Source organism: Ammospiza caudacuta, chromosome 2 (genome assembly GCF_027887145.1).
Source record: "Ammospiza caudacuta isolate bAmmCau1 chromosome 2, bAmmCau1.pri, whole genome shotgun sequence".
NCBI classification, from domain to species: Eukaryota; Metazoa; Chordata; class Aves; order Passeriformes; family Passerellidae; genus Ammospiza; species Ammospiza caudacuta.
The window spans coordinates 20,497,113-20,522,955 of NC_080594.1; the positions used below are offsets into that span (position 1 = coordinate 20,497,113).

The 25,843-nt window shown below is 46.3% G+C and overlaps 1 protein-coding gene across 1 annotated transcript in view; it reads left to right on the plus strand.

Moving 5' to 3' along the window:
- Positions 1 to 25,843, plus strand: part of CD96 (CD96 molecule) — a 57,319-nt gene that overhangs the window by 7,519 nt on the left and 23,957 nt on the right. The window contains 9 exon segments of the mRNA XM_058800474.1: positions 904 to 1,013; positions 2,476 to 2,698; positions 6,867 to 6,922; positions 8,798 to 8,810; positions 8,813 to 8,881; positions 9,211 to 9,396; positions 10,575 to 10,628; positions 13,357 to 13,431; positions 15,337 to 15,414. Coding sequence (XP_058656457.1) covers positions 904 to 1,013; positions 2,476 to 2,698; positions 6,867 to 6,922; positions 8,798 to 8,810; positions 8,813 to 8,881; positions 9,211 to 9,396; positions 10,575 to 10,628; positions 13,357 to 13,431; positions 15,337 to 15,414 — 864 coding nt within the window.

Consider the following 25,843-nt stretch of genomic DNA (forward strand, 5'->3'; position numbering starts at 1 on the left):
CCTCAAGATAAAAAATAAATTAAATACATACCTCTTCTATCTCAACATGCAAGCCAGAGCTACCAGGACAGCAGAGCTGAGGAGTTTTCCTGTGTTGAGTGGCAAGGGAGGATGGCAGGATGTGCCACATCCCTGCCTGCCCCATGGCCAAGGGTCAGAGAGGTCTGTGCTGACCGTGGCCCTCACAGCATCTCCCACCCAGCACCACTGCTCTTCCTGCTTAAATACACACATGCACATTCACAGACCCAACATCTGGATCACAGCAATGCACTGTTCACTGCACCACTCTGGTCAGCCTCCACAGCTGGATGGAGCCCTGGATTGAGGATAGGTAGGGTAGGAGGTGGAGAAATGGCTTTTGAAATGGATAAGAAAGGAAAGAGTGACAAGTTTGGTGGTAGTGGGCAGGTTGGAGAATAACAAAAGGAAAAACAGGGCTAGTCTTAACCTAACTGACATGCTGAATAGCTTGCTTAGTGAAAAAAGGATATCTGCAGATATCTTCAGAGAAAAGGAAATAGAGGTGCACAAAATTGATGTGAAGGTTTATTGCCACAGAAAAAAAAGAATTGTAACATAAAAATTGTAGCTTCCGATTATTCTCAGCTCTGAAAAGAGACATCGTGATCCTGCAGTTAAGAAAAGCTTTTTTAAGAATTGCCAAGAAGTTCTGGTAATGCTGTGAATTGAGTCATGAAACTGCAACTAGAATCAGATGTAGGGTTTTCACTTGAAAAATGTGTCTAGGGATAATGGTTGAAAATTACAGTTCCCTTCTAAATCAAGAAGTGCCTGTTCCTTGAATAGAAGACTAGTCAGCATTGGTTTTCAAAGCACAATGAACATCATGTTTCTGATTTTCCTCCTTGGGTTTTGTTGTTGTTGTTCCAATGATAAAAGAGAAGAGGCACTACCTGAAGAAAGTGTGGTTAAAGCAGACTTTAGAAATTCCATGCCTTGAGGATGAGACCTCAGAAAATTTGTCCACTTATCCTTTGAAATGGCTAGTGGTAAGTATTTTTCATCTGAGATATAAAGTTCAGAAAGGACTGCAGGGTATTTTTGCAGATTGAAATGAAAATGTTCTACTCCACTGTGTCCTGCTTGCAGAATCTGCTAAAAAACTTATCAGTCATATTGGACTGTGATAATAAAGGGGAAAAGTATAACCATAGAATTGCAAAATATACACTGCAAATAATAACTGTTAAAGAAGCAAAGAGGAAAAACTCCATCTTAATTGCTTTATTGCTTTGAATTTTTCAGGAGCACATAGCAGGTTTAGGGAAAGTGGCTAATATAACAAAACAAAAAGTTTTCTTGTATTGGATTTCCAGCAAGTTTTTTTTTGTAGTGAAGCTTTAGTATCTGAAAAATACATGATTACTGTGTAGGATAGTGAGATAGGCTGCTCTGACATAGAAAAGAAAGGTACTGGCTAATGTTTTTGGTTTTGTGAACCTCTGTGTCACAGAGGCCACTGAAGACATGCAAACCCAGTTATCAAGCTAACCACATGAAAAACTGTTTTTAAGCAATTTTCTGTCAGATACGAAGCTTGCTGTATTTTTGTACTTTATCTCACTTTCTGGATATATATTTATATGCATGTTTTAATGCAACCTTTTAGCATTCGTATCAGTGTGTGTGTGGAGATACGTATCAGTGATCAGTGTCCTTGAGTTTTCCTGTCCATTTAAATATACTGTCACTGAGAAGCTGTAACTGTTGAGGATTTCCTTAAAGGTGATTTTTAAATAGTTTCAGTTTTTTTAACCTTCTGTCCTGGTTAATTATCTACTTAGATCTCCCTTCCGAAGGTCATTCTTAATATTAAAATTTAAATCATTTTGTAGAAAACACCCTTACCTTTACAATGTCAGTTCTGCCAGTTCCCTCTACAAAGTACCAGAGGAAAGAGGGAAAAAAAAAAAAACCAAATATATGATATATGTGGGTTGCCACGCATTGTACAGAGTAAAGCTTGCAAATATGTACTGAGGCACAGACATCCAGGACATGCTGGTTGTACTTATAACCTGGCTGCCACACAGACAATTAGAGAGATAAATTTTAGTTATTATTATCAAGGTTTTCTACTTAAAATTCTAAAACAGCAAAGTTTTCCTTGAAATTTCAGTCACATTTAACATGTCTGGGATGTTCAGCATAACTTAAAGACTGGTGCAGTGAGAAAGCACCTCTGTTGCTCTCTCTGCAGGCTACAGAGAGCAGAACTCACAGGACAGAGCTATTTACTCCGTATTTTATTGTCAAGGTGATGACTGCTCTTGGTATTGAAGTTCTGAGAGAGAATATATTTGGAAAAAAACCACCAGATGTTGCAAATGTCCCCTTACTGCTACACAGTGTGCAAGGGAAGCTTTTCATAGTGGGAATAGAGCTGGCTTACAAAAACATTTCACTGTGTGTGTCTGAACTTCACAATTTTGTTGGTTTTTCTGTACACAGGATGAAAATGGGTGGAAAGAGGAACTTGTGACCAAGGAGCCCTCCTGTCCTTCTGTGTACAGGAAGAGCAGCATGCTGTACGGGCAAAAAGTCCTCCTGGGTTTGAACAACACCCTAAAGGTTTTCCTCACCAAAATCACTGATGATGGCAGAGTCTTTTCCTGCCACGTGCTGTACCACCCAGAGAGAGTCCAGAAGAGCAGCACCATTGTGAGAGTATTTGGTAAGTATTATGCCAACTGCCTGCTGCCTTGCACTTGGAAAGGTGACACTCCTGCCTGGTTCTGAAGCCAATAACTTTTGACAGACACTCTGGTTTTTTAAATGTAAACATATTCACCTTGTCATTTTTTTCAGCTGCAATGACATAAAAAGCTAGCAAATGGTGGAGTTTACTCAATTCTTAGAAGAATTTGAGTCCCTTCCTTCAATTTCTGGCAAGAAAAAATAGCAGGTTCATTGCATATATATCAATCTCCCTGTCATGCATATGGCAAGACTCTTACCTTGATATGTAGGCTTATGTTGGGATTCTGTGTGTTACAGGGAAGCACACTGGTCATCAAGATCTCCGTGTCCCAATGACCATGCTGTCTGTGGTCAGGAAATCATAGCTGTAATTTAGTAAGCAGTTTGGAACAACAGTTGTAGCAAAATCACATCCTCAAATACATGTGACATTCAACTGCTGCCAAAATGAGGAAATGAGTGTCTGGAAATGAGGATCCTGGTGGGGGGGTCTCAAAATGGCCAGGAGTGGCAGAGCCTGTGTACTGCAGACATGTGGGCTGGCATTTCATTTTTTGTAAGCCTTCCCCATCTTTAGTTACTTGCCCTGTCCCATTTCAAATTGCTTAGGAACTGCTCTACTATCACTAAGGTACAACTGAATCAGAAAATTGCTACCCACTTGAAAACCAGGCTTTATTTTCTCTTTAGAGATCAGTTGGTCAGGAAAACATATTTCCAAAGCTTTGAAAGTAAATGAGTATTAAACACTGGGCCTGTCAACAGTCCCTTGACTGAAGCTGATGGTCCGAGAAAGTCCACAGCTTGAGGATGGCATGGCCATTTAAGGCTGATGCTCTGAAGTCAAAGGAAAGTTCAACAGGGAGCAGCTGAAAAAAGCAAATGTGTCTGAGGGTTGTTGATCACTGATGTAAAAGGAATAAAAATAGAAGTTAATGATCTGAAACCTCCTCTTTCGTTTGCATGATTCAGACGCTTTTTAAAATCAACATTTCTCATATAGGAACAGTGTTACCTGGGTAATCATTCAAGGACACTAATATACTTGAACTCTCTCTCTTCCATCGCTGCTGATGCTCTTGCCTAGATTTGTGTGTCTCTTACTAAGAGGTTGCTTTATTTACCTTTTTCTTTGTATTACTGAGAAATATGTGCTTAGCTGTGCATGACCCCACATCAAAATATCAGTTCAGCAGTGTAGAGAGGCAAACTAGAGGAAACAGCTGCAACCCTTGGTGGTGAACAGTCTGCATTTCCCAGTAAGTGCTGGCTGGCTTTGGACCAGGGTGCTGTGCCTCCAGCCTCTCTCAGAGGGGTCCCAAGGGCAGAACTGGCTCCCTGAGAGCCTTGAGGTTTGCAGTGGGTGCTGAGGAAAGTCTCTCAGATCTCAGCTGAGTAAAGTCCACCACTTGGAGGAAGTGTGCTTTTTGCTCCTAACCCTTTCGCATCTGAATTTTGCAAGTGAAATAACTATTTTGCATCTTGTCTCACTCTTTCCTGTTACCATTTGCTGAAGTTGTGCCACTTATGATTGCACCATCCCAACTTTTCTCCATGTACTCTCTTGTGCCCTGAGCCAGCCCACATCCCTGCACAGCACTGGCAGAGACACTGCCCAGGATAATCCAGCATTCCCTAGGTGACATCTGGGGACAAAGAGCCCTTTCAGATGGCAGCACCTCTCTTGTTCCTTGTGCTGACTAGAAAGTAAAGAAATTAATATTTGTGTTCTGGCAGTTAGATCCAGCCTCAAATGGGTGGGACAGAAACTAAAGATAGTATATGCAGACAAAGTCAACAGCACCTTATGTTAGTTATATCTGTCATTCTGGCCATTAGCAAGGGCACGGCTAGGGAAAAAGGCCAGTGGAAACCTGGGGAGGTTTTCCCATCTTGGCAAGCCAGCATCTCCCTTATCACCCGAATACTCATGCAATTGAATCCCTCAGGTTGGGTGGCTTAAAAGTAGGGCAGGAAGGGCAGGCAGCTATTGCAGCACAGAGCTGAAAGGGACAGGAGGAGGAGAGGGTGCCTGTGGGAAACTCCTCATGCAGGATCCCTCTGAAAAATACTTCAGGCAGAGCTAAACACAGCAGAGGCAGGCCAAGTCAGAGGAGTGCCAAATAGTTTTCCCTCACAGCTGCTTGAGGTGGCCCAATGAGGCTGAGAATTGGACTGGAGAGGATGGAGAAGGTATGAAAAGATCTCTCAAGGAAGTTGAGAGTCTTGGTATGTTGGGAAAAAATGGTCATTCAATCAAGATAGCTTTTTTTAAGAGGGTGCTTTTGGATCAAAATACTTTAAAATATTTCTCTTCTAGAATAGAGTTCTTTTAGATACAAGTTGCTGTGAAAAGGTATGGCGTTTTCATGTGTAACTTTGCCAAATATTGATTTTTCCTTTTTGTAAAAGTTCAGCAGCAGAAACTACTGAACTAAATATTGAATTTCTCCTAGATCCAAAACATTGGTAAATATCCTAGCAAGACAAATGAATGTCAAAGTGTTAACAGGGGCTGATATGTTAATTGGAAAAGATCTATTAGACCATTCAGAGCTATGTGTGAGAGCTGCCTGCCAGAACAGCTACCCCATAAGCACATCTGAGAAAGCAGAGGATAGTGCTCAATACAGGTGTGGCAAAAAAGCCAAAAGGAAAAAAAAGCCAAAAGGAAAAGCATGCACTAGACCAGACATCATCTAGCCTCAATAAAATAACTTGGGCAACTTCTGCAGCGATTAGAGGATCCAGTTTACGAGACTTTTCCCTGTATCTGAAAAAGTCTGTCTGTCTTCTGCCAGCTCCACTACCATCTGTACAGTTTTGGCAAAGAAGAAAGAATGAAATCTTAGGACACTCATTTCCTGATAGGAAGAATCTAAAACCCCTGCCCCACCCCACCCTCCAAAAAAGCAGAAAAACTCAAAACCCAGAAGAGATTTTAAAAAAACAGGAAATTCCACCCAAAAAAAGCCCTGTAAGTCCAGAAAACCATAAGGCCATGACAACTAAATGTAAGTCATGCCCAGGCAGAGTCCATCAGTAACATCAGGCAGAAAAATGGAAATTAAAAATAAAGTCAGGAGGGTCCTTGGTGGATTAGTTGTATAAAACAGGGAAACCTGGATAGTTCACCTCAGGGGAGATTGTAATTAACTGAGGTGGTTCTATATCAATTAACAGGGTAAGAAAAAGAGAAAATTATTTTAATGGTAGATATTAAAGTGAGGTTTAGGTTGGAAAGATAAAGAATTTTGGACCTCCTAAGTAATCCGGTCCAGTTTCAGGGCCAGAAGCCCAATTTACCGAGACTTCTGAGATTTGTTATACACTAACACAGTTTCAATAGTCCTTACTTAACAAGTCAGTCAAGTCAGTCAATATTGTTCCAAACCAGACATCCCAATGGCTAATTTGGGAATGTAGTATAGGGAGGCTTAGGGTACCTGATAGCTTTCCGGCTGTATATATACAATCAATATACACAATATTGTATATTATATATATATATATATACAGGTATATATATAAACAATCAGCTGTGCCCAGAATCAAAATGCTTCAAAAACAGAAAAAAAAGTTTTTTTGTTTCATGTGGATGTGGTCATCAGTGCCCTGCTGCTCTGCTGTGAGGCTTCCTCTGGGCTTCCTGGCTAGGCAGGAAGGATCTGTGGGGACACTGTCACACGTCTGTCCAGGCAACAGCATCTGGATAGCTGGCATCCAAAATCAAACATTTGGGGAATGGCTAAAGCCTTTGGAGATACCTTTGGCAAGCACACAGAGGAACCAGGAACTGGGGTATATGTGATTCCATGGGGCCCAGTAAGGGTGGCTCTACTGCCAGAGCTGTGACTGCAGGATGGTTTCAGTTTGTTTCCCCAGCAAAGCCACCCAAGCCTAGTTGAGGTAGACAGTGAAATGCATCCCAGATGCTGTGGCAATAGTTGCTAATACAGTCTTGTAAACCACTTCGTTGACCTCAAATTGCAGCTGTAATACTTTTATCTTGCTTGATGTGTGGCTGGAGGTAGGATTTAATTCCCACCCTTCTTATGATACAACACTGTTAAGTGTTATTAGAAGCTGTTATTGTTATCTGCAGTGTCCATTTCACTAATACATTTATGTTTGCTTTCCAGCTTACCCTGAGATCTCCATTAGCTTGGAGGAGAGCTCAGCCAGCGCCACGCAGAAGGTGAGCAATTTTGGACAAAGAGTGATGCCTGTGACTGCCACCATGCCACCCGAGCAAGGCCAGGCAAGCTGAGCTGAATCAGGCATAGGAGGCATCCACCAAACTGACTGAGCTCACAGGGCAGCAAGGAAGACATTGAGTTAACACAAGGTGCTCACGCCCTTTCCTCTGAGCAACTGCCTCCCCCACAGCAGTGAGCACAAACCAGGGACTTCTAAGGACTTCTCTGCGGTGTGGGCCTCTGTTTCAGTTTTGGTAATGGCAAAACATAAAAGCCTACTGAATTGCACTGGCCATGCTTGGTATAAAACATATTTATGGCTCATATGACTGACTAGTAAGCCTCTCTGGCTATTAGCTATGGTGCTTTGCTTCCTGTTCCATCCCTAAAAGTTAAAACCTTTGATTGGCAAGTATCTCAAATCAAGAAGGTTTTCCTTGGAAACAGAGCCTGTGGGCAGCCAGAACCTTGTACTATCCATAACCACCCACTTCACACAATCCATGTATCAGTTGATTCTGAAAACTGGTATAATTTTCCTGGTGACCTATTTCTGGGTGTGGTGTTGGACATTGTAGGCTTTTGTCTGCACTGTCCTGTTGAACAGAGCAAGGGGTGCCTGCTATCACAAGACTGGGCAATAGAAACTCCCCCAAGAGCCTCTGTCTGTTCTTCACCTCCAAACACACACTGACTTCTTTACTTCTCTTTTCTGCCTTTTTTTGCAGGGCTTAAATCTAGTGAGGATATCAAAATTCTATTTATTCATAGAAAGAATTGAAAAAAATATTATGACCTATAAGTGCCTGAAAAATAAGGGAATAATGAAGAGGAAAATAGGAGAAAGCCATTATACTACAAGCCCAGGTGCTGTTTACCATGGCAAGGAAAGAGTTTCAGCTGGATTGTTTCAGTCTTTGTACTGAATGATTGACTTCTGCTGGCTTCATAACATCAAGCTTGCTTCCAACTTAATGTGGGAACCACTTTCTTTGAATGAGGGAACAAGAGAGGTTTGTGCTGCATGAGTAACACATGCTCTTTTCTTCTGTTGAAAAGAACAAGGCCATTTCTCTTATAACAGTGTTTAGTACTTAACAGTGTCATAACCTGCTAAATAAATATACTTGGGAATCTCCAGGCAGCATGAGGATGAGACCTCTCACCCTGCTAGTGCCCAAGCCTTCATCTAGCCTTGACTTTGAGGTTATGCCCATCTATTGTTTGCTGAGAAATTAAACAGAGCACAAATGCAGATCTTTGGAACAATTGGCATAGAACCAGGACTACCGCATCTAAAGTATCCAATTCCTTGTGACTTCTGGAAATGTTATACATATTCTGTCTGCTACAAAGGTATCCACTTTTTTATATTCAGCATATCAGGCTAGGCAGTCTTTTTCATGGGAATTGTCTCTTTCTTTATCTGCCGAATGAAGAGAGGATTTTCATGGCAATGAGAAAGTGTCTTATTCTCATCACACACACTGCACCCATTACTAGTTCCAGTGTTTTTCCATGTGAGTGTTTGTCTCTGGGAGCAGGAGGGTGGGGGTCACTCTATATCTCTCCAGCCACAGAATAGGACTGGAGGGGGTTGGAGTCCTGACACTCAGGGCAACAGGGTTGTCCCTGGGCTCTCATTCAACAATGCCTGTCTGCAATCAGAAAAATGAGGGAAGTGGGCAAGAAACACAATAAAGAGAAAGCAAGTGCTTCCTTCCAGAGCATTGTCCATACAGGTGTTTGGAAGCTGGCAGCCAGGAGGGAAATGTCAGAGGCTCACCTAACATACCTACGTGTGTGTGTGTGTGTGTGTGTGTGTGTGTGTGTGTGTGTATTTAACCTAACAACTGCCTTGTGCTGCCCCACAGCCTAATGTGTCATGTGGAAGGCACTTCCCAAGTCAAGCCTCCTGCAGTACATGGACAGAGCAAACCTGACAGAACAGTCTGGAGGTAAAACAACCTGTCCACAGAGAAACAGCACAGCTACAGGAGTGGTTCCCAGGGAAAGCTGACTCTTCCCCACTTCTGCCCCAGGGAGCCTGTAGGTGTCTATGTGTCTGAAGGGGAGAGCACAAAGGAAACAGCTCTCAAAGGAAACATCTGACAAAAGGCTGTGACCAGAGCCCCTGCCAGGGATGGGAACTATGGTTTAGCACGACCACACCATTCTTGCCAAATATTTTCAGTGTCTCAGCAAAGAAACCTGCGGCTATATGATCCTGCTTTCCAGTACCAATATTTTGCACATCTCTGACTTAGAGTTTGGAGTGTAACAAGAGGGTAATTTCTTATTTCTGTAGTACAAGAAGACTTGCAGGACAGTGAAGATTTCTATGAGTTGAGATCGACACTGATGTTCCAAGGGACCCATAAGACACATAAGACATTCTCATGTGTGTGTCTGTTTCCCTTCCTGGGAAATGAAATGAAGATTATTTCATCAAAGGAAATATTTGTTTCCTTTGGTACGTTTTTCTTCGATAGGACACAACTAAAATGTTAAGAACACCAAACACATGTATTCGCTTGTTATTTAAAATACTGAAGAAATGCCAACAGTATAAAAGCTTTATTGTACAAGTTCATCACGCAGTTTGGACTCTCTGGCAGGTTTTTTGGCTCAAATATTTGCTCAAGCCTCTGAATGAACTAAGAAACTTCTGCACAAACAGAAGACACTTTTTTGTTTAGGCAGAATATTGCTGTACTTCCCATACCCAAAAATACTCTAATATAGCCACATGGCACTAGTGAGCTATTATAATGATGTGTTTCTCATGGACCACTCATGGCTCCCTGGGAAAACAAATCCTCAGACTCAGGGATTATACACCTTCAGTTATACACCTTCAGTAAAACATGCAAAAGGCTGCACCTCTGTGGATAGTGGAGAAACTCCCTTATAATCTGTACTGTAAGAATTAGCTACATGATTAGGGAAGTGGGGAGAAATACTGTCCTGTTTCTTTGGTAAAAGCAGGATTCTCGGTGGCACAGTTTTCAGCACCTCTGAGGATGCAGGGTGACTGGTGAGAAGGGCAGACAGATTTCCTTTAGCACCCTCTTGTGCATGTCTCCTCTTACGTGCAAATGCATATTTATGCCTTTTTTTTTTTTTTATTATGTGTGCTCTCTGCTGCACAGACAATACAGCTGAGCTGCTGACCCCTTAGCAGCATCTAGGGGCAGATCACCTCTCAGGGCAACTATTTCAGCTCAGCTGGGTTCTCTTGTGGCTGTGTATATTCCTATTGATATGTTTTTCCACAAAGTAAGACTGTAGCAAAAGCCACAGCTTACTCCTCTGTAAACACAGCTTCAGAGAAGAGAGAGATAAATCATAAATTTTTCTCAAAAATTACTCATTTCTTCCAATTTGTAGTTTTCTATAAATGTATTCCTATCGAAGAGCTGTCAGTTAAAGCTGTGTTCTTGCCAGGAGGCTATGCTAATGCTAAGATAGATCCACTCTGTATAAAAATGTTAAAGTATTTAGATGTGATAGAAAAGAAAGTATTACTTTCATTCTCAGCTATCCCTTCTGTGACGGTGCACAATATGAAACAAGCCCAAACTAAATTTTCAGCCTTTATAACTACTTTTAAGAACTGCTTTAATCTTTCTCTTTTTTCTCCCGTCACAGGCAATAAGTCTAGTGAAGCCTCAGCTGAAGTTTTTACTACCACGGTTTCAGATGGTAGGATAAATTAGAGAATAAAATAACTTGGGTTGTGTTTGAGGTCTGTTTATAAAGTCCTAAAGCTGTTGTAGCATTTACTACTCTAAATGGGTAGTAAGGAACCCCTTTCTGCAGCTTTGACTTCAGAGAAAATACTACAAACCAATATTCTGGTGATGTAATCTGTTATAATTAAGACCAAGCGTAATTAAACTCCAGCCTTGAGAGGTACTTAATGTTATTTCTGATGCTTCAGCTGGCCTTTGAATATAGCTCTTTCATAATAAGTAAAAATAACAGCCCTCCTAATGGCTCTACCTTCTGTTTAAGCACACAGCAAAGATCCTCAACATTTTTGCCATGTTAAAGAACTGACATAATGTTTCTTAATTTGTGTAAATTTCATAAATCCTTGCTCTTCCCCTGCAAGTTTGTCTTATTATCATCTTACTGCAGACAGATAAATGTTCAGTCCACACCTCAGGTGAAGCCCTTTGGAAACATCTCTCCTGGAGCAGTTTGCTTTGCTCTGCTCTGCATGGGAGTCAGCATATAGCAGGGGGTTACATGAGTTTGCCAGAGAAATGCTGTAAGTAGATGGCAAGAAATAAATATGGGTTTTGTGAAAAACTTTGGCAAGTGCTGGTTGTAGTAGGCCCTGGGGGCTCAGCCAATACCCCACTGGGTGCCAGAAAACCATCCCAGATACTGGGGGACCCTGAGAGAGGGAGACTTTTTCCTCTGCTGGCTTCTGCAAGGTGAACTCTCAAAGGAAGCCTAGCAGCTCGCATCAGACCACCACCCTTCTTTGCCTTGTACACTCTGCAGAACCCTCTGGGAACCAGGCACATCTCAAAGACCCTCACTGCTCTGGTTTTTAGGCCTGTTGCATCTTTGGTAAGGAATACTTGATGTCAGCCAGCTACTGTGAAATCCCTGTCAGTGCAGGCAAGGCTCAGCTGAAATGCAAACGAAAGAGCAGCAGTCACAGGAGGTACAAGTATTAGCACAAAAAAGCAGCTGGAGACTGGATGGTCACCTGCCTATGCTAAGATCCAGTCCCACCTTTGCAACACCATCCAATGCCCTCCACACATGCCTGACCAGACAGAGGTATTTTCTGGCTGCCTTCCCAGATATATTTTTCTAATGAAGTGTGTGAACTTTAATAAGTCACTTCCTTCACGGACCTTTTTGGGGGGACATTATCCATCCTTCTGGCTTACTGGGGAAGTACTTCACCTCTCCTGCTTGGAAAAAATAGGAAAGAAAACAGACATCTAGGACATATATGCTGCTTGGGCAGGATGGTGTCTCTGCTGAGCTTGCCTGTGTGGTTAACAGTTTTTAATTAGAAGGAATAATTCTCCCTCCTCTTCTCTGAGGACTCAGTGAGCACTTTTCAGTGCAGAGTGTGCCTGAAATTTCCTCTCGGAGTTGCAGCCTCTGAAGTGCCTCACGGATGAAACTGTTCAGGTACCACCAGGTCATAAATGTTGTTTCAGCATCTGTGCTAATACAGTGCACCTCTTTTTATGGAATAAATCCATTCCTGATTCATTTCTGGTTTTTAAGCTGAGGTGCCAGGGGCTCCAAAGTTTTTTCCCCAAAACCTTTGTTTCTCCAGGGATTTCTCAGCACAGTTACTTCAGGTATTTCCTGTTTCTTTCTGGACTACTTGGCTGAGTTGTGCATGGAAAGATTATTTGGAATTTAGGTGTGATACACTTTCTTGCTCCTGAACCTTTCAATCACCCACTTTCCTAAAGCAGAATAAAGACCTTTCTCATGCTGAATGCTTGCTTTGATTTGTTATAGACTTCAGTAATTCGACACTTACATCAGCTGTTATGACAGCCTCAGGTAAGGGGCAAAATATTACTTATTCAATATATGTAGGATCTCTACTTTACCACTGCCTAAATGTCATGCACACAGAGTCAGAGGTGTGGCGGGCAAAGGTCAGTATGTTCGGGTGCTGACAGCACCAATGTGCTGCTGCTTGGGAAGTTGTGAGCTGTGAGGTTAGCCAAGCAGAGATGTGAAAGAAATCTTGCTAAAACTGCCATGTTAGGACAGAACGTTAAATGGCATGCTGAATGTTATATATAATTCTTACATATTCTTATAAAATTGAATAATTGGCCTATAAAACTGTAAATAAATTTGTCCTATTGGGACAGAGAGGTGCATGTGATAGAAAAGTTAAAGCCATCACTTTTCTTTGACCCAACAGCAGGGCATCATTCCTATTCATCAATTATATAATTAACTCTGTTTTACCAGAGCATGGAAATGGATAATTACATAGAACTACCTTCAGCAATTGAGAGGAAAACTCACTAGAGCAGGTGATCTCCTGGGCTGATGTGGCTGTGGCCTGCTGTCATGGATGGTTTCTGGCAAGGCCCTGGTATAGCTGGGGAGCACCACATTTAAGTGCACAATCAAACCACAGCAGTCAAACCAAACTCTGTGTGCAGAAACACAAATAAGCAATGCCAGCAGCCAGCCAGCAGGAAAGGGTCAGCATTGATAACATCAGCTGCCTTGCAAGTGCCCACTGGAGTTGTGAAATGTGCTTTGAGCATTTAGCCTTAACTCCCACAGCAGGATTTCTGCTGCTCAGTCTGCATTTACCCAATAGCTACTGCAAGGTCGTCGATCTAGGTTGTTTTGTAATTTATAAACATTATTTTCTGAAGAATCTATTGACTAAATGTGATACCGTGTTAACTGTCTTTAGAGCACCAGTCGACATCTGTGGCCTCTCTGGATTTCACAAGTCCAGCAAATTTCACTCCTGCTTCCACAACACAAGGTAATCAATTGAATCAAACTGTTTTCTCTATTGCTTCAACAATGTAGAAGGAAGACACATAAACACAATAACTATCTTACTTTTTTGGAAGCAATACATTTAATGTCCGTTGAAGTTCTTTTCCTAGTGCTTTGTACACTAACCACTAACCAGTGGTTACACTAACCCCTGTCAGTGTAACCACAGTTCAGGAATAAATATATGAGAAAATACTGTCTTGATTTTATCTTTTTTAATGCTCTCTTTAGGATACATTCATTAATTTTGGCAACTGAACAGACATCGAGTGTTATTAGTGTTTACAAAAAAGTTAATTAGTGTTATTATGGTGTTTATGAAGAATACCTACTGTTTTTAGTTAAATATCATACCTAAATAGAACACTGGAGAAAGATACTAAACACAAGGCTTTGGCCTGCCCCAAAAGAGTGCTCTTTGGGAGCTGAATCCCTCAACATAAAGTCCAGGGGCTTGCAGAGGCTTGACTGAGATATGCCAAGGCAGGAACACAGATTGCAGCTGAAACGAAAATTTGCTGCTTCTCAAACTGCCTTCCCCATCCCCAAAAGAGAGACATTTGCCTGGCTGACAGCAGAACACCAAAGCTGCTTGTCCAAGTGGACTGGAAGCCCTTCCATCTCAACAAAAATAATTCATAACAAAGGCTATAAATATACAATGTGAAGAGAGAGGGTTCTCCTTGCTGAATTATACATTTTCCCTGGTTGAGGTGGTGCAAGGTCAAACTTGCAATGTAAGATGGATATGAGCCATTTTTCTTCTGCAAGTAGCCTGAGAAGCAATTGCCTTTTAACCAGTGGTCCCAACATGTGCCAGTTACGGTACGACAGCCCTGGGTTAGAACTTCTCAGGTCTGACTCACTGCTGGCCCTCACACTGGTGACACCAGTGTGCTTAAGATCAGCTTCTTGAGCAAATCCTCTGGGCTGCAGTCAACACAGGGCACCAAGCTCAAACCTTCTGTTTTAGTCTACTGGTTTGGTTCATTTCTGTTATTTGCAAGTGAAAATCTAAGAGACAGCTGAAAATGCATATGAGAGAAGAATGCACATATATAGGCAAGAGGAGGAAGAGGGGGAGCAAAACCAAGGCTGCTAAAACTGTAGCCTGATTTTGCTTAGTTGCCACAACTGCTCCATCACTGAGCCAGAGATGCTTAGGCTTTGAATGATCAGTTAAAGCTGCAGTTCACCTTTGCAGGTTTGTTCAGATGGCTTGATATTTTTCCAAAATGAGACAGTTGTTAAGAAATATGGATTCTTTTTAGTAAATGTGAAATAATTCTCTTGGGAAAATGAAGGTCTACGTGCTAGCTACCATCTGTCTGTGTTTGAATATCAGATAAATACCTAGCTGAGCTCTAGACACCTTAGCAATTAAAAAATGCTTAAAGGAAAATGTCAAATAAGTTGGTATTTGGTATCAGACATTACAGATGTGACTCTTGTACTATAACTTTTTCCAAACTTCCTTTTGCTAGTTGGGAAAACAGTTCTATTTCACTGGAGCCGGTGACATCCTGTCTAAATTCTGATTTATGTAGGTTTGTTCATTGCTCTACTGGTTTCAGGTCAAAACCAGCCAGTACACTCAAGCTCCTGAGGTTCACATGAAAATAAGATGAAATATGAAAATGCTTCAAATGGTTTTTCTAAGTTTATTTACCTATCTCAGTAAAACTCCTCTTGAGTTTCTAACTTGTGATAAGCGTTCAAACCTGACACAGCTTTGTGTAATGCCTGTGTGAGGAAAGCCAGCATCTCAAGTAACGGGCTACACCTATTTGACCTTGTTAGTCAGAAAGCAGGGAAGAAAGAGGGGGGGAAATGAAAAACAAGTGATATGGTTCCCTACAGCAATTTTACAAGGCTTTGTGCTTTTCAGCAGGAGTGCTAACTTCTACCACAGAGGCAAAAGGCTACACCCGTGCCACGGCATTCAGCGAGGCTTTGACAACAGCATGTGAGTAGACAACACATCTCCTTTGCTTCACAGGACTGCAGCAAAGGAGTTCTGAAGCCAAAGTGTCAATGTGGCACCAGCTTAGTGAATGTTGGGTTGCAAACCTACAGTATTCTGGAGCATCTTGTAAAAACCACAGCAGAAGGTCCTCAGGGGCTCAATTTGTGATGCCTTCTCTCAGAGCACTAGTTCTGTGGTGCTTATTTTCAGCTGCTAGTTGAGAGTCACCACATTGCCATGCAAAAATTATTACTAAGCATGGAAAACTTGTGTCTGAGCAGAGGCCAAAGTCATGTGGAGTAACGTGTACCAGATTTTCAATACTTCACAGAAGCAATTTCCCTGTTGAGTTCCACTGAGTTAGAAGATAAAGGCTTGGGTTTCCAAGCTGTCGAGGATTTGCAGTGGCAAAAGAGGAATGAAAAAACATTTGAGAATCCTGGTTTCATTAGACATATTTATTTTCATAATATTACAATTGAGATAGTTGCTAGGCAAATGTAGTGAGTGCTGAAGGTAGTTTATAGATGAAATAAATTGCCAGAGAAACTAAATAAAATCGCAGAGCAGCAGGGAAATAATGAGATAATGTGAAGTAATAAAGGCTGGCTAATAGAACATTGAAAGACAGCCTCATTAAAGATCAATAAATCAATAAAAAAACCCAAAGGGTGGACATTTTTTCACTAGTCTTTCCCTTCAGAAAATCTCTGCAGTATAAAGCCCAAAGTTACTTCCTTTTTTAACATCTTGGTTTGCATTTGTGGTTTTGGAAAAAGCAGGACTTGTCAATGTGCTTTTGCATTTCCATGGGAGTTGTCTTTTGGCTGAGGCACAAATGTAGCAGCTGCTTTCCATTTTGTGAATGCATTTTTAGTAGCACCCACAACCATGCAGTTATACCACAACCTTGTGACAGCTTCTAATGCTCCACAATTCTGCTCTTGCACAGCTTGCTGGTTGCAATTTTTTCTAAAAGCATGCTGAATTACTCTACTATTTGCAGGGGATACTGTGTGTTGCTCCACTCATCCCCACATCCCCACCACTGCTTCCCTACACCTGTGCCTGCCTGAACACCAGCTAAGAGATAATGGCCTTGAAGGGTCCTTGGTCCAGCAGCTGTAATTGAGGGCAGTTTCAGAGCACACAGGTACCAGTAAGTGTGCTGAGGCATACACATGAATCCCTGTGCCCTCCCGGGGCCCCTGGGCTCCTACAACAGTGATTACCATTATCATTGTGGTCTGGGATGCTCTAACATAAGCCATTATGTAAATAGGAATAAATAATGCTCATCAATGTGATGTATACTGCACAGTCCTATCGCATTTCTAAGTGTATATCCTTTTATTTTGTGTATAACTTTGTAAAATGCTATGCATTTTACATATGTGAGATGTGTCATACCAATTCACTTAAAATCAAACACCTAATAAGCAAGTAGAAAAGAACTGAATTAACATCCAAAAATCTCAGTTTTTAGAGTGCCCTAAAACTACATCTTTTTAATGCACACATACACATACACACATACACAGACACACACACTTGAACTCTCAATTTCAGTCAAAGCCAGCAAGCATCTCACAATAAAGAGATTTTCTTGGTTCTGTCAGGTTAGTCATTTACATAATTTAAAGCTAGGTTTTTGTCTTGCATTTATAAATCAGCAGTTATATCAGAGACTGTCAGGTTACTCTGTTGTTTCATTTGTTGTGTGCATCAGAGAAAGTCAGAGTCCAAAACAGCCACAGCAGAGCCTAATGAAGTAATCGTGTACAGTTTTGTAAGACAATTGAAGGTCATTATTTCTTTTTATACAAATTTGAATAATTTCATCACTGGATCCCCATATCAGAAGTGCCATGGGAGCTCTGGAAATGCTGTGCCATTGTCTAGATGAGTATTTAACTATTATTTCAGAAGCTGTGAATGTAGAGAAGGATAGAAAAAACAGAAATGTGTCCCTTATGGGGCACTGATCTGAACCATCAGAAGGATGGGAAAAAACTGTCTATAAACAGATGGTAGACAATTTTTGTGGGTCAGACAAAAAATCATCTGTGGCTCTTAAGGTTACTCATTGCCATCAATGAGGTAAAGCTCATCATTCTCCCAGACAGCTCTGCTGCTCAAAGCTGCCTCAATGCTGGCTTGCTGGAACATCTTAACTTTCTCCCTCCCTCCCTCCCTCCCTCCCTCCCTTCCTTCCTTCCGCCACTTCCTTCCGCCACTTCCTTCCGCCACTTCCTTCCTTCCTTCCTTCCTTCCTTCCTTCCTTCCTTCCTTCCTTCCTTCCTTCCTTCCTTCCTTCCTTCCTTCCTTCCTTCCTTCCTTCCTTCCTTCCTTCCGCCACTTCCTTCCGCCACTTCCTTCCGCCACTTCCTTCCTTCCGCCACTTCCTTCCTTCCGCCACTTCCTTCCACCACTTCCTTCCTTCCTTCCTTCCTTCCTTCCTTCCTTCCTTCCTTCCTTCCTTCCCTCCTTCCCTCCTTCCCTCCTTCCGCTCCTTCCGCCACTTCCGCCACTTCCGCCACTTCCGCCACTTCCTTCCTTCCGCCACTTCCTTCCTTCCGCCACTTCCTTCCTTCCGCCACTTCCTTCCTTCCGCCACTTCCTTCCTTCCGCCACTTCCTTCCGCCACTTCCTTCCGCCACTTCCTTCCGCCACTTCCTTCCGCCACTTCCTTCCGCCACTTCCTTCCTTCCGCCACTTCCTTCCTTCCTTCCGCCACTTCCTTCCGCCACTTCCTTCCGCCACTTCCTTCCTTCCTTCCGCCACTTCCTTCCTTCCGCCACTTCCTTCCTTCCGCCACTTCCTTCCTTCCGCCACTTCCTTCCGCCACTTCCTTCCTTCCTTCCTTCCTTCCTTCCTTCCTTCCTTTCCTTCCTTCCTTCCTTCCTTCCTTCCGCCACTTCCTTCCGCCACTTCCTTCCGCCACTTCCTTCCGCCACTTCCTTCCGCCACTTCCTTCCTTCCGCCACTTCCTTCCTTCCTTCCTTCCTTCCTTCCTTCCTTCCTTCCTTCCTTCCTTCCTTCCTTCCTTCCTTCCGCCACTTCCTTCCGCCACTTCCTTCCGCCACTTCCTTCCGCCACTTCCTTCCGCCACTTCCTTCCTTCCTTCCTTCCGCCACTTCCTTCCTTCCTTCCTTCCGCCACTTCCTTCCGCCACTTCCGCCACTTCCTTCCTTCCTTCCGCCACTTCCTTCCGCCACTTCATTCCGCCACTTACTTCCGCCACTTACTTCCGCCATTTCCTTCCTTCCTTCCGCCACTTCCATCCGCCACTTCCTTCCTTCCGCCACTTCCTTCCTTCCGCCACTTCCTTCCGCCACATCCTTCCTTCCTTCCTTCCTTCCTTCCTTCCTTCCTTCCTTCCTTCCTTCCTTCCTTCCTTCCTTCCTTCCTTCCTTCCGCCACTTCCTTCCTTCCTTCCGCCACTTCCTTCCTTCCTTCCTTCCTTCCTTCCTTCCTTCCTTCCTTCCTTCCTTCCGCCACTTCCTTCCTTCCTTCCGCCACTTCCTTCCTTCCGCCACTTCCTTCCTTCCTTCCTTCCTTCCCTATCCTTCCTTCCTTCCTTCCTTCCTTCCTTCCTTCCTTCCTTCCTTCCTTCTTCCGCCACTTCCTTCCGCCACTTCCTTCCGCCACTTCCTTCCTTCCGCCACTTCCTTCCTTCCGCCACTTCCTTCCTTCCTTCCGCCACTTCCTTCCGCCACTTCCTTCCTTCCGCCACTTCCTTCCTTCCGCCACTTCCGCCACTTCCTTCCTTCCTTCCTTCTTCTGCCACTTCCTTCCTTCCTTCCTTCCTTCCTTCCTTCCTTCCTTCCTTCCTTCCTTCCGCCACTTCCTTCCGCCACTTCCTTCCGCCACTTCCTTCCGCCACTTCCTTCCGCCACTTCCTTCCGCCACTTCCTTCCTTCCACCACTTCCTTCCTTCCTTCCTTCCTTCCTTCCTTCCTTCTTTCCTTCCTTCCTTCCTTCCTTCCTTCCTTCCTTCCTTCCTTCCTTCCTTCCTTCCGCCACTTCCTTCCGCCACTTCCTTCCGCCACTTCCTTCCGCCACTTCCTTCCTTCCGCCACTTCCTTCCGCCACTTCCTTCCGCCACTTCTTTCCTTCCGCCACTTCCTTCCTTCCGCCACTTCCTTCCTTCCGCCACTTCCTTCCTTCCTTCCTTCCTTCCTTCCTTCCTTCCTTCCTTCCTTCCTTCCTTCCTTCCTTCCTTCCTTCCTTCCTTCCGCCACTTCCTTCCTTCCGCCACTTCCTTCCGCCACTTCCTTCCGCCACTTCCTTCCTTCCGCCACTTCCTTCCTTCCGCCACTTCCTTCCGCCACTTCCTTCCGCCACTTCCTTCCTTCCTTCCTTCCTTCCTTCCTTCCTTCCGCCACTTCCTTCCGCCACTTCCTTCCGCCACTTCCTTCCGCCACTTCCTTCCGCCACTTCCTTCCTTCCGCCACTTCCTTCCGCCACTTCCTTCCGCCACTTCCTTCCTTCCGCCACTTCCTTCCTTCCTTCCGCCACTTCCTTCCGCCACTTCCTTCCGCCACTTCCTTCCTTCCTTCCGCCACTTCCTTCCTTCCGCCACTTCCTTCCTTCCGCCACTTCCTTCCGCCACTTCCTTCCGCCACTTCCTTCCTTCCTTCCTTCCTTCCTTCCTTCCTTCCTTCCTTCCTTCCTTCCTTCCGCCACTTCCTTCCGCCACTTCCTTCCGCCACTTCCTTCCGCCACTTCCTTCCTTCCGCCACTTCCTTCCTTCCTTCCTTCCTTCCCTTCCTTCCTTCCTTCCTTCCTTCCTTCCTTCCGCCACTTCCTTCCGCCACTTCCTTCCGCCACTTCCTTCCGCCACTTCCTTCCTTCCTTCCTTCCTTCCTTCCGCCACTTCCTTCCTTCCTTCCTTCCGCCACTTCCTTCCGCCACTTCCGCCACTTCCTTCCTTCCTTCCGCCACTTCCTTCCGCCACTTCATTCCGCCACTTACTTCCGCCACTTACTTCCGCCATTTCCTTCCTTCCTTCCGCCACTTCCATCCGCCACTTCCTTCCTTCCGCCACTTCCTTCCTTCCGCCACTTCCTTCCGCCACATCCTTCCTTCCTTCCTTCCTTCCTTCCTTCCTTCCTTCCTTCCTTCCGCCACTTCCTTCCTTCCTTCCGCCACTTCCTTCCTTCCTTCCTTCCTTCCTTCCTTCCTTCCTTCCTTCCTTCCGCCACTTCCTTCCTTCCTTCCGCCACTTCCTTCCTTCCGCCACTTCCTTCCTTCCTTCCTTCCTTCCTTCCTTCCTTCCTTCCTTCCTTCCTCCTTCCTTCCTTCCTTCCTTCCTTCCGCCACTTCCTTCCGCCACTTCCTTCCTTCCGCCACTTCCTTCCTTCCGCCACTTCCTTCCTTCCTTCCGCCACTTCCTTCCGCCACTTCCTTCCTTCCGCCACTTCCTTCCTTCCGCCACTTCCGCCACTTCCTTCCTTCCTTCCTTCTGCCACTTCCTTCCTTCCTTCCTTCCTTCCTTCCTTCCTTCCTTCCTTCCTTCCTTCCTTCCTTCCTTCCTTCCGCCACTTCCTTCCGCCACTTCCTTCCGCCACTTCCTTCCGCCACTTCCTTCCGCCACTTCCTTCCTTCCACCACTTCCTTCCTTCCTTCCTTCCTTCCTTCCTTCTTTCCTTCCTTCCTTCCTTCCTTCCTTCCTTCCTTCCTTCCTTCCGCCACTTCCTTCCGCCACTTCCTTCCGCCACTTCCTTCCGCCACTTCCTTCCTTCCGCCACTTCCTTCCGCCACTTCCTTCCGCCACTTCTTTCCTTCCGCCACTTCCTTCCTTCCGCCACTTCCTTCCTTCCGCCACTTCCTTCCTTCCTTCCTTCCTTCCTTCCTTCCTTCCTTCCTTCCTTCCTTCCTTCCTTCCTTCCTTCCTTCCTTCCTTCCGCCACTTCCTTCCTTCCGCCACTTCCTTCCTTCCGCCACTTCCTTCCGCCACTTCCTTCCGCCACTTCCTTCCTTCCGCCACTTCCTTCCTTCCGCCACTTCCTTCCGCCACTTCCTTCCGCCACTTCCTTCCTTCCTTCCTTCCTTCCTTCCTTCCTTCCTTCCGCCACTTCCTTCCGCCACTTCCTTCCGCCACTTCCTTCCGCCACTTCCTTCCGCCACTTCCTTCCTTCCTTCCTTCCTTCCTTCCTTCCTTCCTTCCTTCCTTCCGCCACTTCCTTCCGCCACTTCCTTCCGCCACTTCCTTCCGCCACTTCCTTCCTTCCGCCACTTCCTTCCTTCCGCCACTTCCTTCCTTCCGCCACTTCCTTCCGCCACTTCCTTCCGCCACTTCCTTCCTTCCTTCCGCCACTTCCTTCCTTCCGCCACTTCCTTCCTTCCGCCACTTCCTTCCGCCACTTCCTTCCGCCACTTCCTTCCTTCCTTCCTTCCTTCCTTCCTTCCTTCCTTCCTTCCTTCCTTCCGCCACTTCCTTCCGCCACTTCCTTCCGCCACATCCTTCCTTCCTTCCTTCCTTCCTTCCTTCCTTCCTTCCTTCCTTCCTTCCGCCACTTCCTTCCGCCACTTCCTTCCGCCACTTCCTTCCGCCACTTCCTTCCGCCACTTCCTTCCGCCACTTCCTTCCTTCCTTCCTTCCTTCCTTCCTTCCTTCCTTCCTTCCTTCCTTCCTTCCTTCCTTCCTTCCGCCACTTCCTTCCTTCCTTCCGCCACTTCCTTCCGCCACTTCATTCCGCCACTTACTTCCGCCACTTACTTCCGCCATTTCTTTCCTTCCTTCCGCCACTTCCATCCGCCACTTCCTTCCTTCCGCCACTTCCTTCCTTCCGCCACGTCCTTCCGCCACATCCTTCCGCCACTTCCTTCCTTCCTTCCTTCCTTCCTTCCTTCCTTCCTTCCTTCCTTCCTTCCTTCCTTCCTTCCTTCCTTCCTTCCTTCCTTCCTTCCTTCCTTCCTTCCTTCCTTCCTTCCTTCCTTCCTTCCTTCCTTCCTTCCTTCCTTCCTCCCTTCCTTCCTTCCTTCCTTCCTTCCTTCCTTCCTTCCGCCACTTCCTTCCTTCCTTCCTTCCTTCCTTCCTTCCTTCCTTCCTTCCTTCCTTCCTTCCTTCCTTCCTTCCTTCCTTCCTTCCTTCCTTCCTTCCGCCACTTCCTTCCTTCCGCCACTTCCTTCCTTCCTTCCTTCCGCCACTTCCTTCCTTCCTTCCTTCCGCCACTTCCTTCCGCCACTTCCTTCCTTCCGCCACTTCCTTCCTTCCGCCACTTCCTTCCTTCCGCCACTTCCTTCCTTCTTTCCTTCCTTCCTTCCTTCCTTCCGCCACTTCCTTCCTTCCTTCCGCCACTTCCTTCCTTCCGCCACTTCCTTCCTTCCTTCCGCCACTTCCTTCCTTCCTTCCGCCACTTCCTTCCTTCCGCCACTTCCTTCCTTCCTTCCGCCACTTCCTTCCGCCACTTCCTTCCTTCCTTCCGCCACTTCCTTCCTTCCTTCCTTCCGCCACTTCCTTCCTTCCTTCCTTCTGCCACTTCCTTCCTTCCGCCACTTCCTTCCTTCCTTCCTTCCTTCCTTCCTTCCTTCCTTCCTTCCTTCCTTCCTTCCTTCCTTCCTTCCTTCCTTCCTTCCTTCCTTCCTTCCTTCCTTCCTTCCTTCCATCCTTCCACCACTTCCTTCCTTCCTTCCTTCCTTCCTTCCTTCCTTCCTTCCTTCCTTCCTTCCTTCCTTCCTTCCGCCACTTCCTTCCGCCACTTCCTTCCGCCACTTCCTTCCTTCCGCCACTTCCTTCCTTCCGCCACTTCCTTCCTTCCGCCACTTCCTTCCGCCACTTCCTTCCGCCACTTCTTTCCTTCCGCCACTTCCTTCCTTCCGCCACTTCCTTCCTTCCGCCACTTCCTTCCTTCCTTCCTTCCTTCCTTCCTTCCTTCCTTCCTTCCTTCCTTCCTTCCGCCACTTCCTTCCTTCCGCCACTTCCTTCCGCCACTTCCTTCCGCCACTTCCTTCCTTCCGCCACTTCCTTCCTTCCGCCACTTCCTTCCCGCCACTTCCTTCCTTCCTTCCTTCCTTCCTTCCTTCCTTCCTTCCTTCCGCCACTTCCTTCCGCCACTTCCTTCCGCCACTTCCTTCCGCCACTTCTTTCCTTCCGCCACTTCCTTCCTTCCGCCACTTCCTTCCTTCCGCCACTTCCTTCCTTCCTTCCTTCCACCACTTCCTTCCTTCCGCCCTCTTCCTTCCTTCCGCCACTTCCTTCCGCCACTTCCTTCCGCCACTTCCTTCCTTCCGCCACTTCCTTCCGCCACTTCCTTCCGCCACTTCCTTCCGCCACTTCCTTCCGCCACTTCCTTCCGCCACTTCCTTCCTTCCTTCCCCCACTTCCTTCCTTCCTTCCGCCACTTCCCTTCCACCACTTCCTTCCGCCACTTCCTTCCGCCACTTCCGCCACTTCCTTCCTTCCCGCCACTTCCTTCCTTCCGTCACTTCCTTCCGCCACTTTCCTTCCGCCACTTCCTTCCGCCACTTCCTTCCTTCCTTCCGCCACTTCCTTCCTTCCTTCCTTCCTTCCTTCCTTCCTTCCTTCCTTCCTTCCTTCCTTCCGCCACTTCCTTCCTTCCTTCCTTCCTTCCTTCCTTCCTTCCTTCCTTCCTTCCTTCCTTCCTTCCTTCCTTCCTTCCGCCACTTCCTTCCTTCCTTCCTTCCTTCCGCCACTTCCTTCCGCCACTTCCTTCCTTCCTTCCTTCCTTCCTTCCTTCCTTCCTTCCTTCCGCCACTTCCGCCACTTCCGCCACTTCCGCCACTTCCTTCCGCCACTTCCTTCCGCCACTTCCTTCCGCCACTTCCTTCCTTCCTTCCTTCCGCCACTTCCTTCCTTCCCTCCGCCACTTCCTTCCTTCCGCCACTTCCTTCCTTCCTTCCGCCACTTCCTTCCTTCCTTCCGCCCCTTCCTTCCTTCCGCCACTTCCTTCCTTCCTTCCGCCACTTCCTTCCTTCCGCCACTTCCTTCCGCCACTTCCTTCCTTCCTTCCGCCACTTCCTTCCGCCACTTCCTTCCGCCACTTCCTTCCTTCCGCCACTTCTTTCCGCCACTTCCTTCCTTCCGCCACTTCCTTCCTTCCGCCACTTCCTTCCTTCCTTCCTTCCTTCCTTCCTTCCTTCCTTCCTTCCTTCCTTCCGCCACTTCCTTCCGCCACTTCCTTCCGCCACTTCCTTCCGCCACTTCCTTCCTTCCTTCCTTCCTTCCTTCCTTCCTTCCTTCCTTCCTTCCTTCCTTCCTTCCTTCCTTCCTTCCTTCCTTCCTTCCTTCCTTCCTTCCTTCCTTCCTTCCTTCCTTCCTTCTTTCCGCCACTTCCTTCCGCCACTTCCTTCCGCCACTTCCTTCCGCCACTTCCTTCCGCCACTTCCTTCCGCCACTTCCTTCCGCCACTTCCTTCCTTCCTTCCTTCCTTCCTTCCTTCCGCCACTTCCTTCCGCCACTTCCTTCCGCCACTTCCTTCCGCCACTTCCTTCCTTCCGCCACTTCCTTCCTTCCGCCACTTCCTTCCTTCCTTCTTTCCTTCCTTCCTTCCTTCCTTCCTTCCTTCCTTCCTTCCTTCCTTCCTTCCGCCACTTCCTTCCGCCACTTCCTTCCGCCACTTCCTTCCGCCACTTCCTTCCGCCACTTCCTTCCGCCACTTCCTTCCGCCACTTCCTTCCGCCACTTCCTTCCGCCACTTCCTTCCGCCACTTCCTTCCTTCCTTCCGCCACTTCCTTCCTTCCTTCCGCCACTTCCTTCCTTCCGTCACTTCCTTCCGCCACTTCCTTCCGCCACTTCCTTCCGCCACTTCCTTCCTTCCTTCCGCCACTTCCTTCCTTCCTTCCGCCATTTCCTTCCTTCCTTCCTTCCTTCCTTCCTTCCTTCCATCCTTCCTTCCTTCCTTCCTTCCTTCCTTCCTTCCTTCCTTCCTTCCTTCCTTCCTTCCTTCCCTTCCTTCCTTCCTTCCTTCCTTCCTTCCTTCCTTCCGCCACTTCCTTCCGCCACTTCCTTCCGCCACTTCCTTCCGCCACTTCCTTCCGCCACTTCCTTCCGCCACTTCCTTCCTTCCACCACTTCCTTCCTTCCTTCCTTCCTTCCTTCCTTCCTTCTTTCTCCTTCCTTCCTTCCTTCCTTCCTTCCTTCCTTCCTTCCGCCACTTCTCCTTCCGCCACTTCCTTCCGCCACTTCCTTCCTTCCGCCACTTCCTTCCGCCACTTCCTTCCGCCACTTCCCTTCCGCCACTTCCTTCCTTCCGCCACTTCCTTCCTTCCTTCTCGCCACTTCCTTCCTTCCCTTCCTTCCTTCCTTCCTTCCTTCCTTCCTTCCTTCCTTCCTTCCTTCCTTCCTTCCTTCCTTCCTTCCTTCCTTCCTTCCTTCCGCCACTTCCTTCCTTCCGCCACTTCCTTCCTTCCGCCACTTCCTTCCGCCACTTCCTTCCGCCACTTCCTTCCTTCCGCCACTTC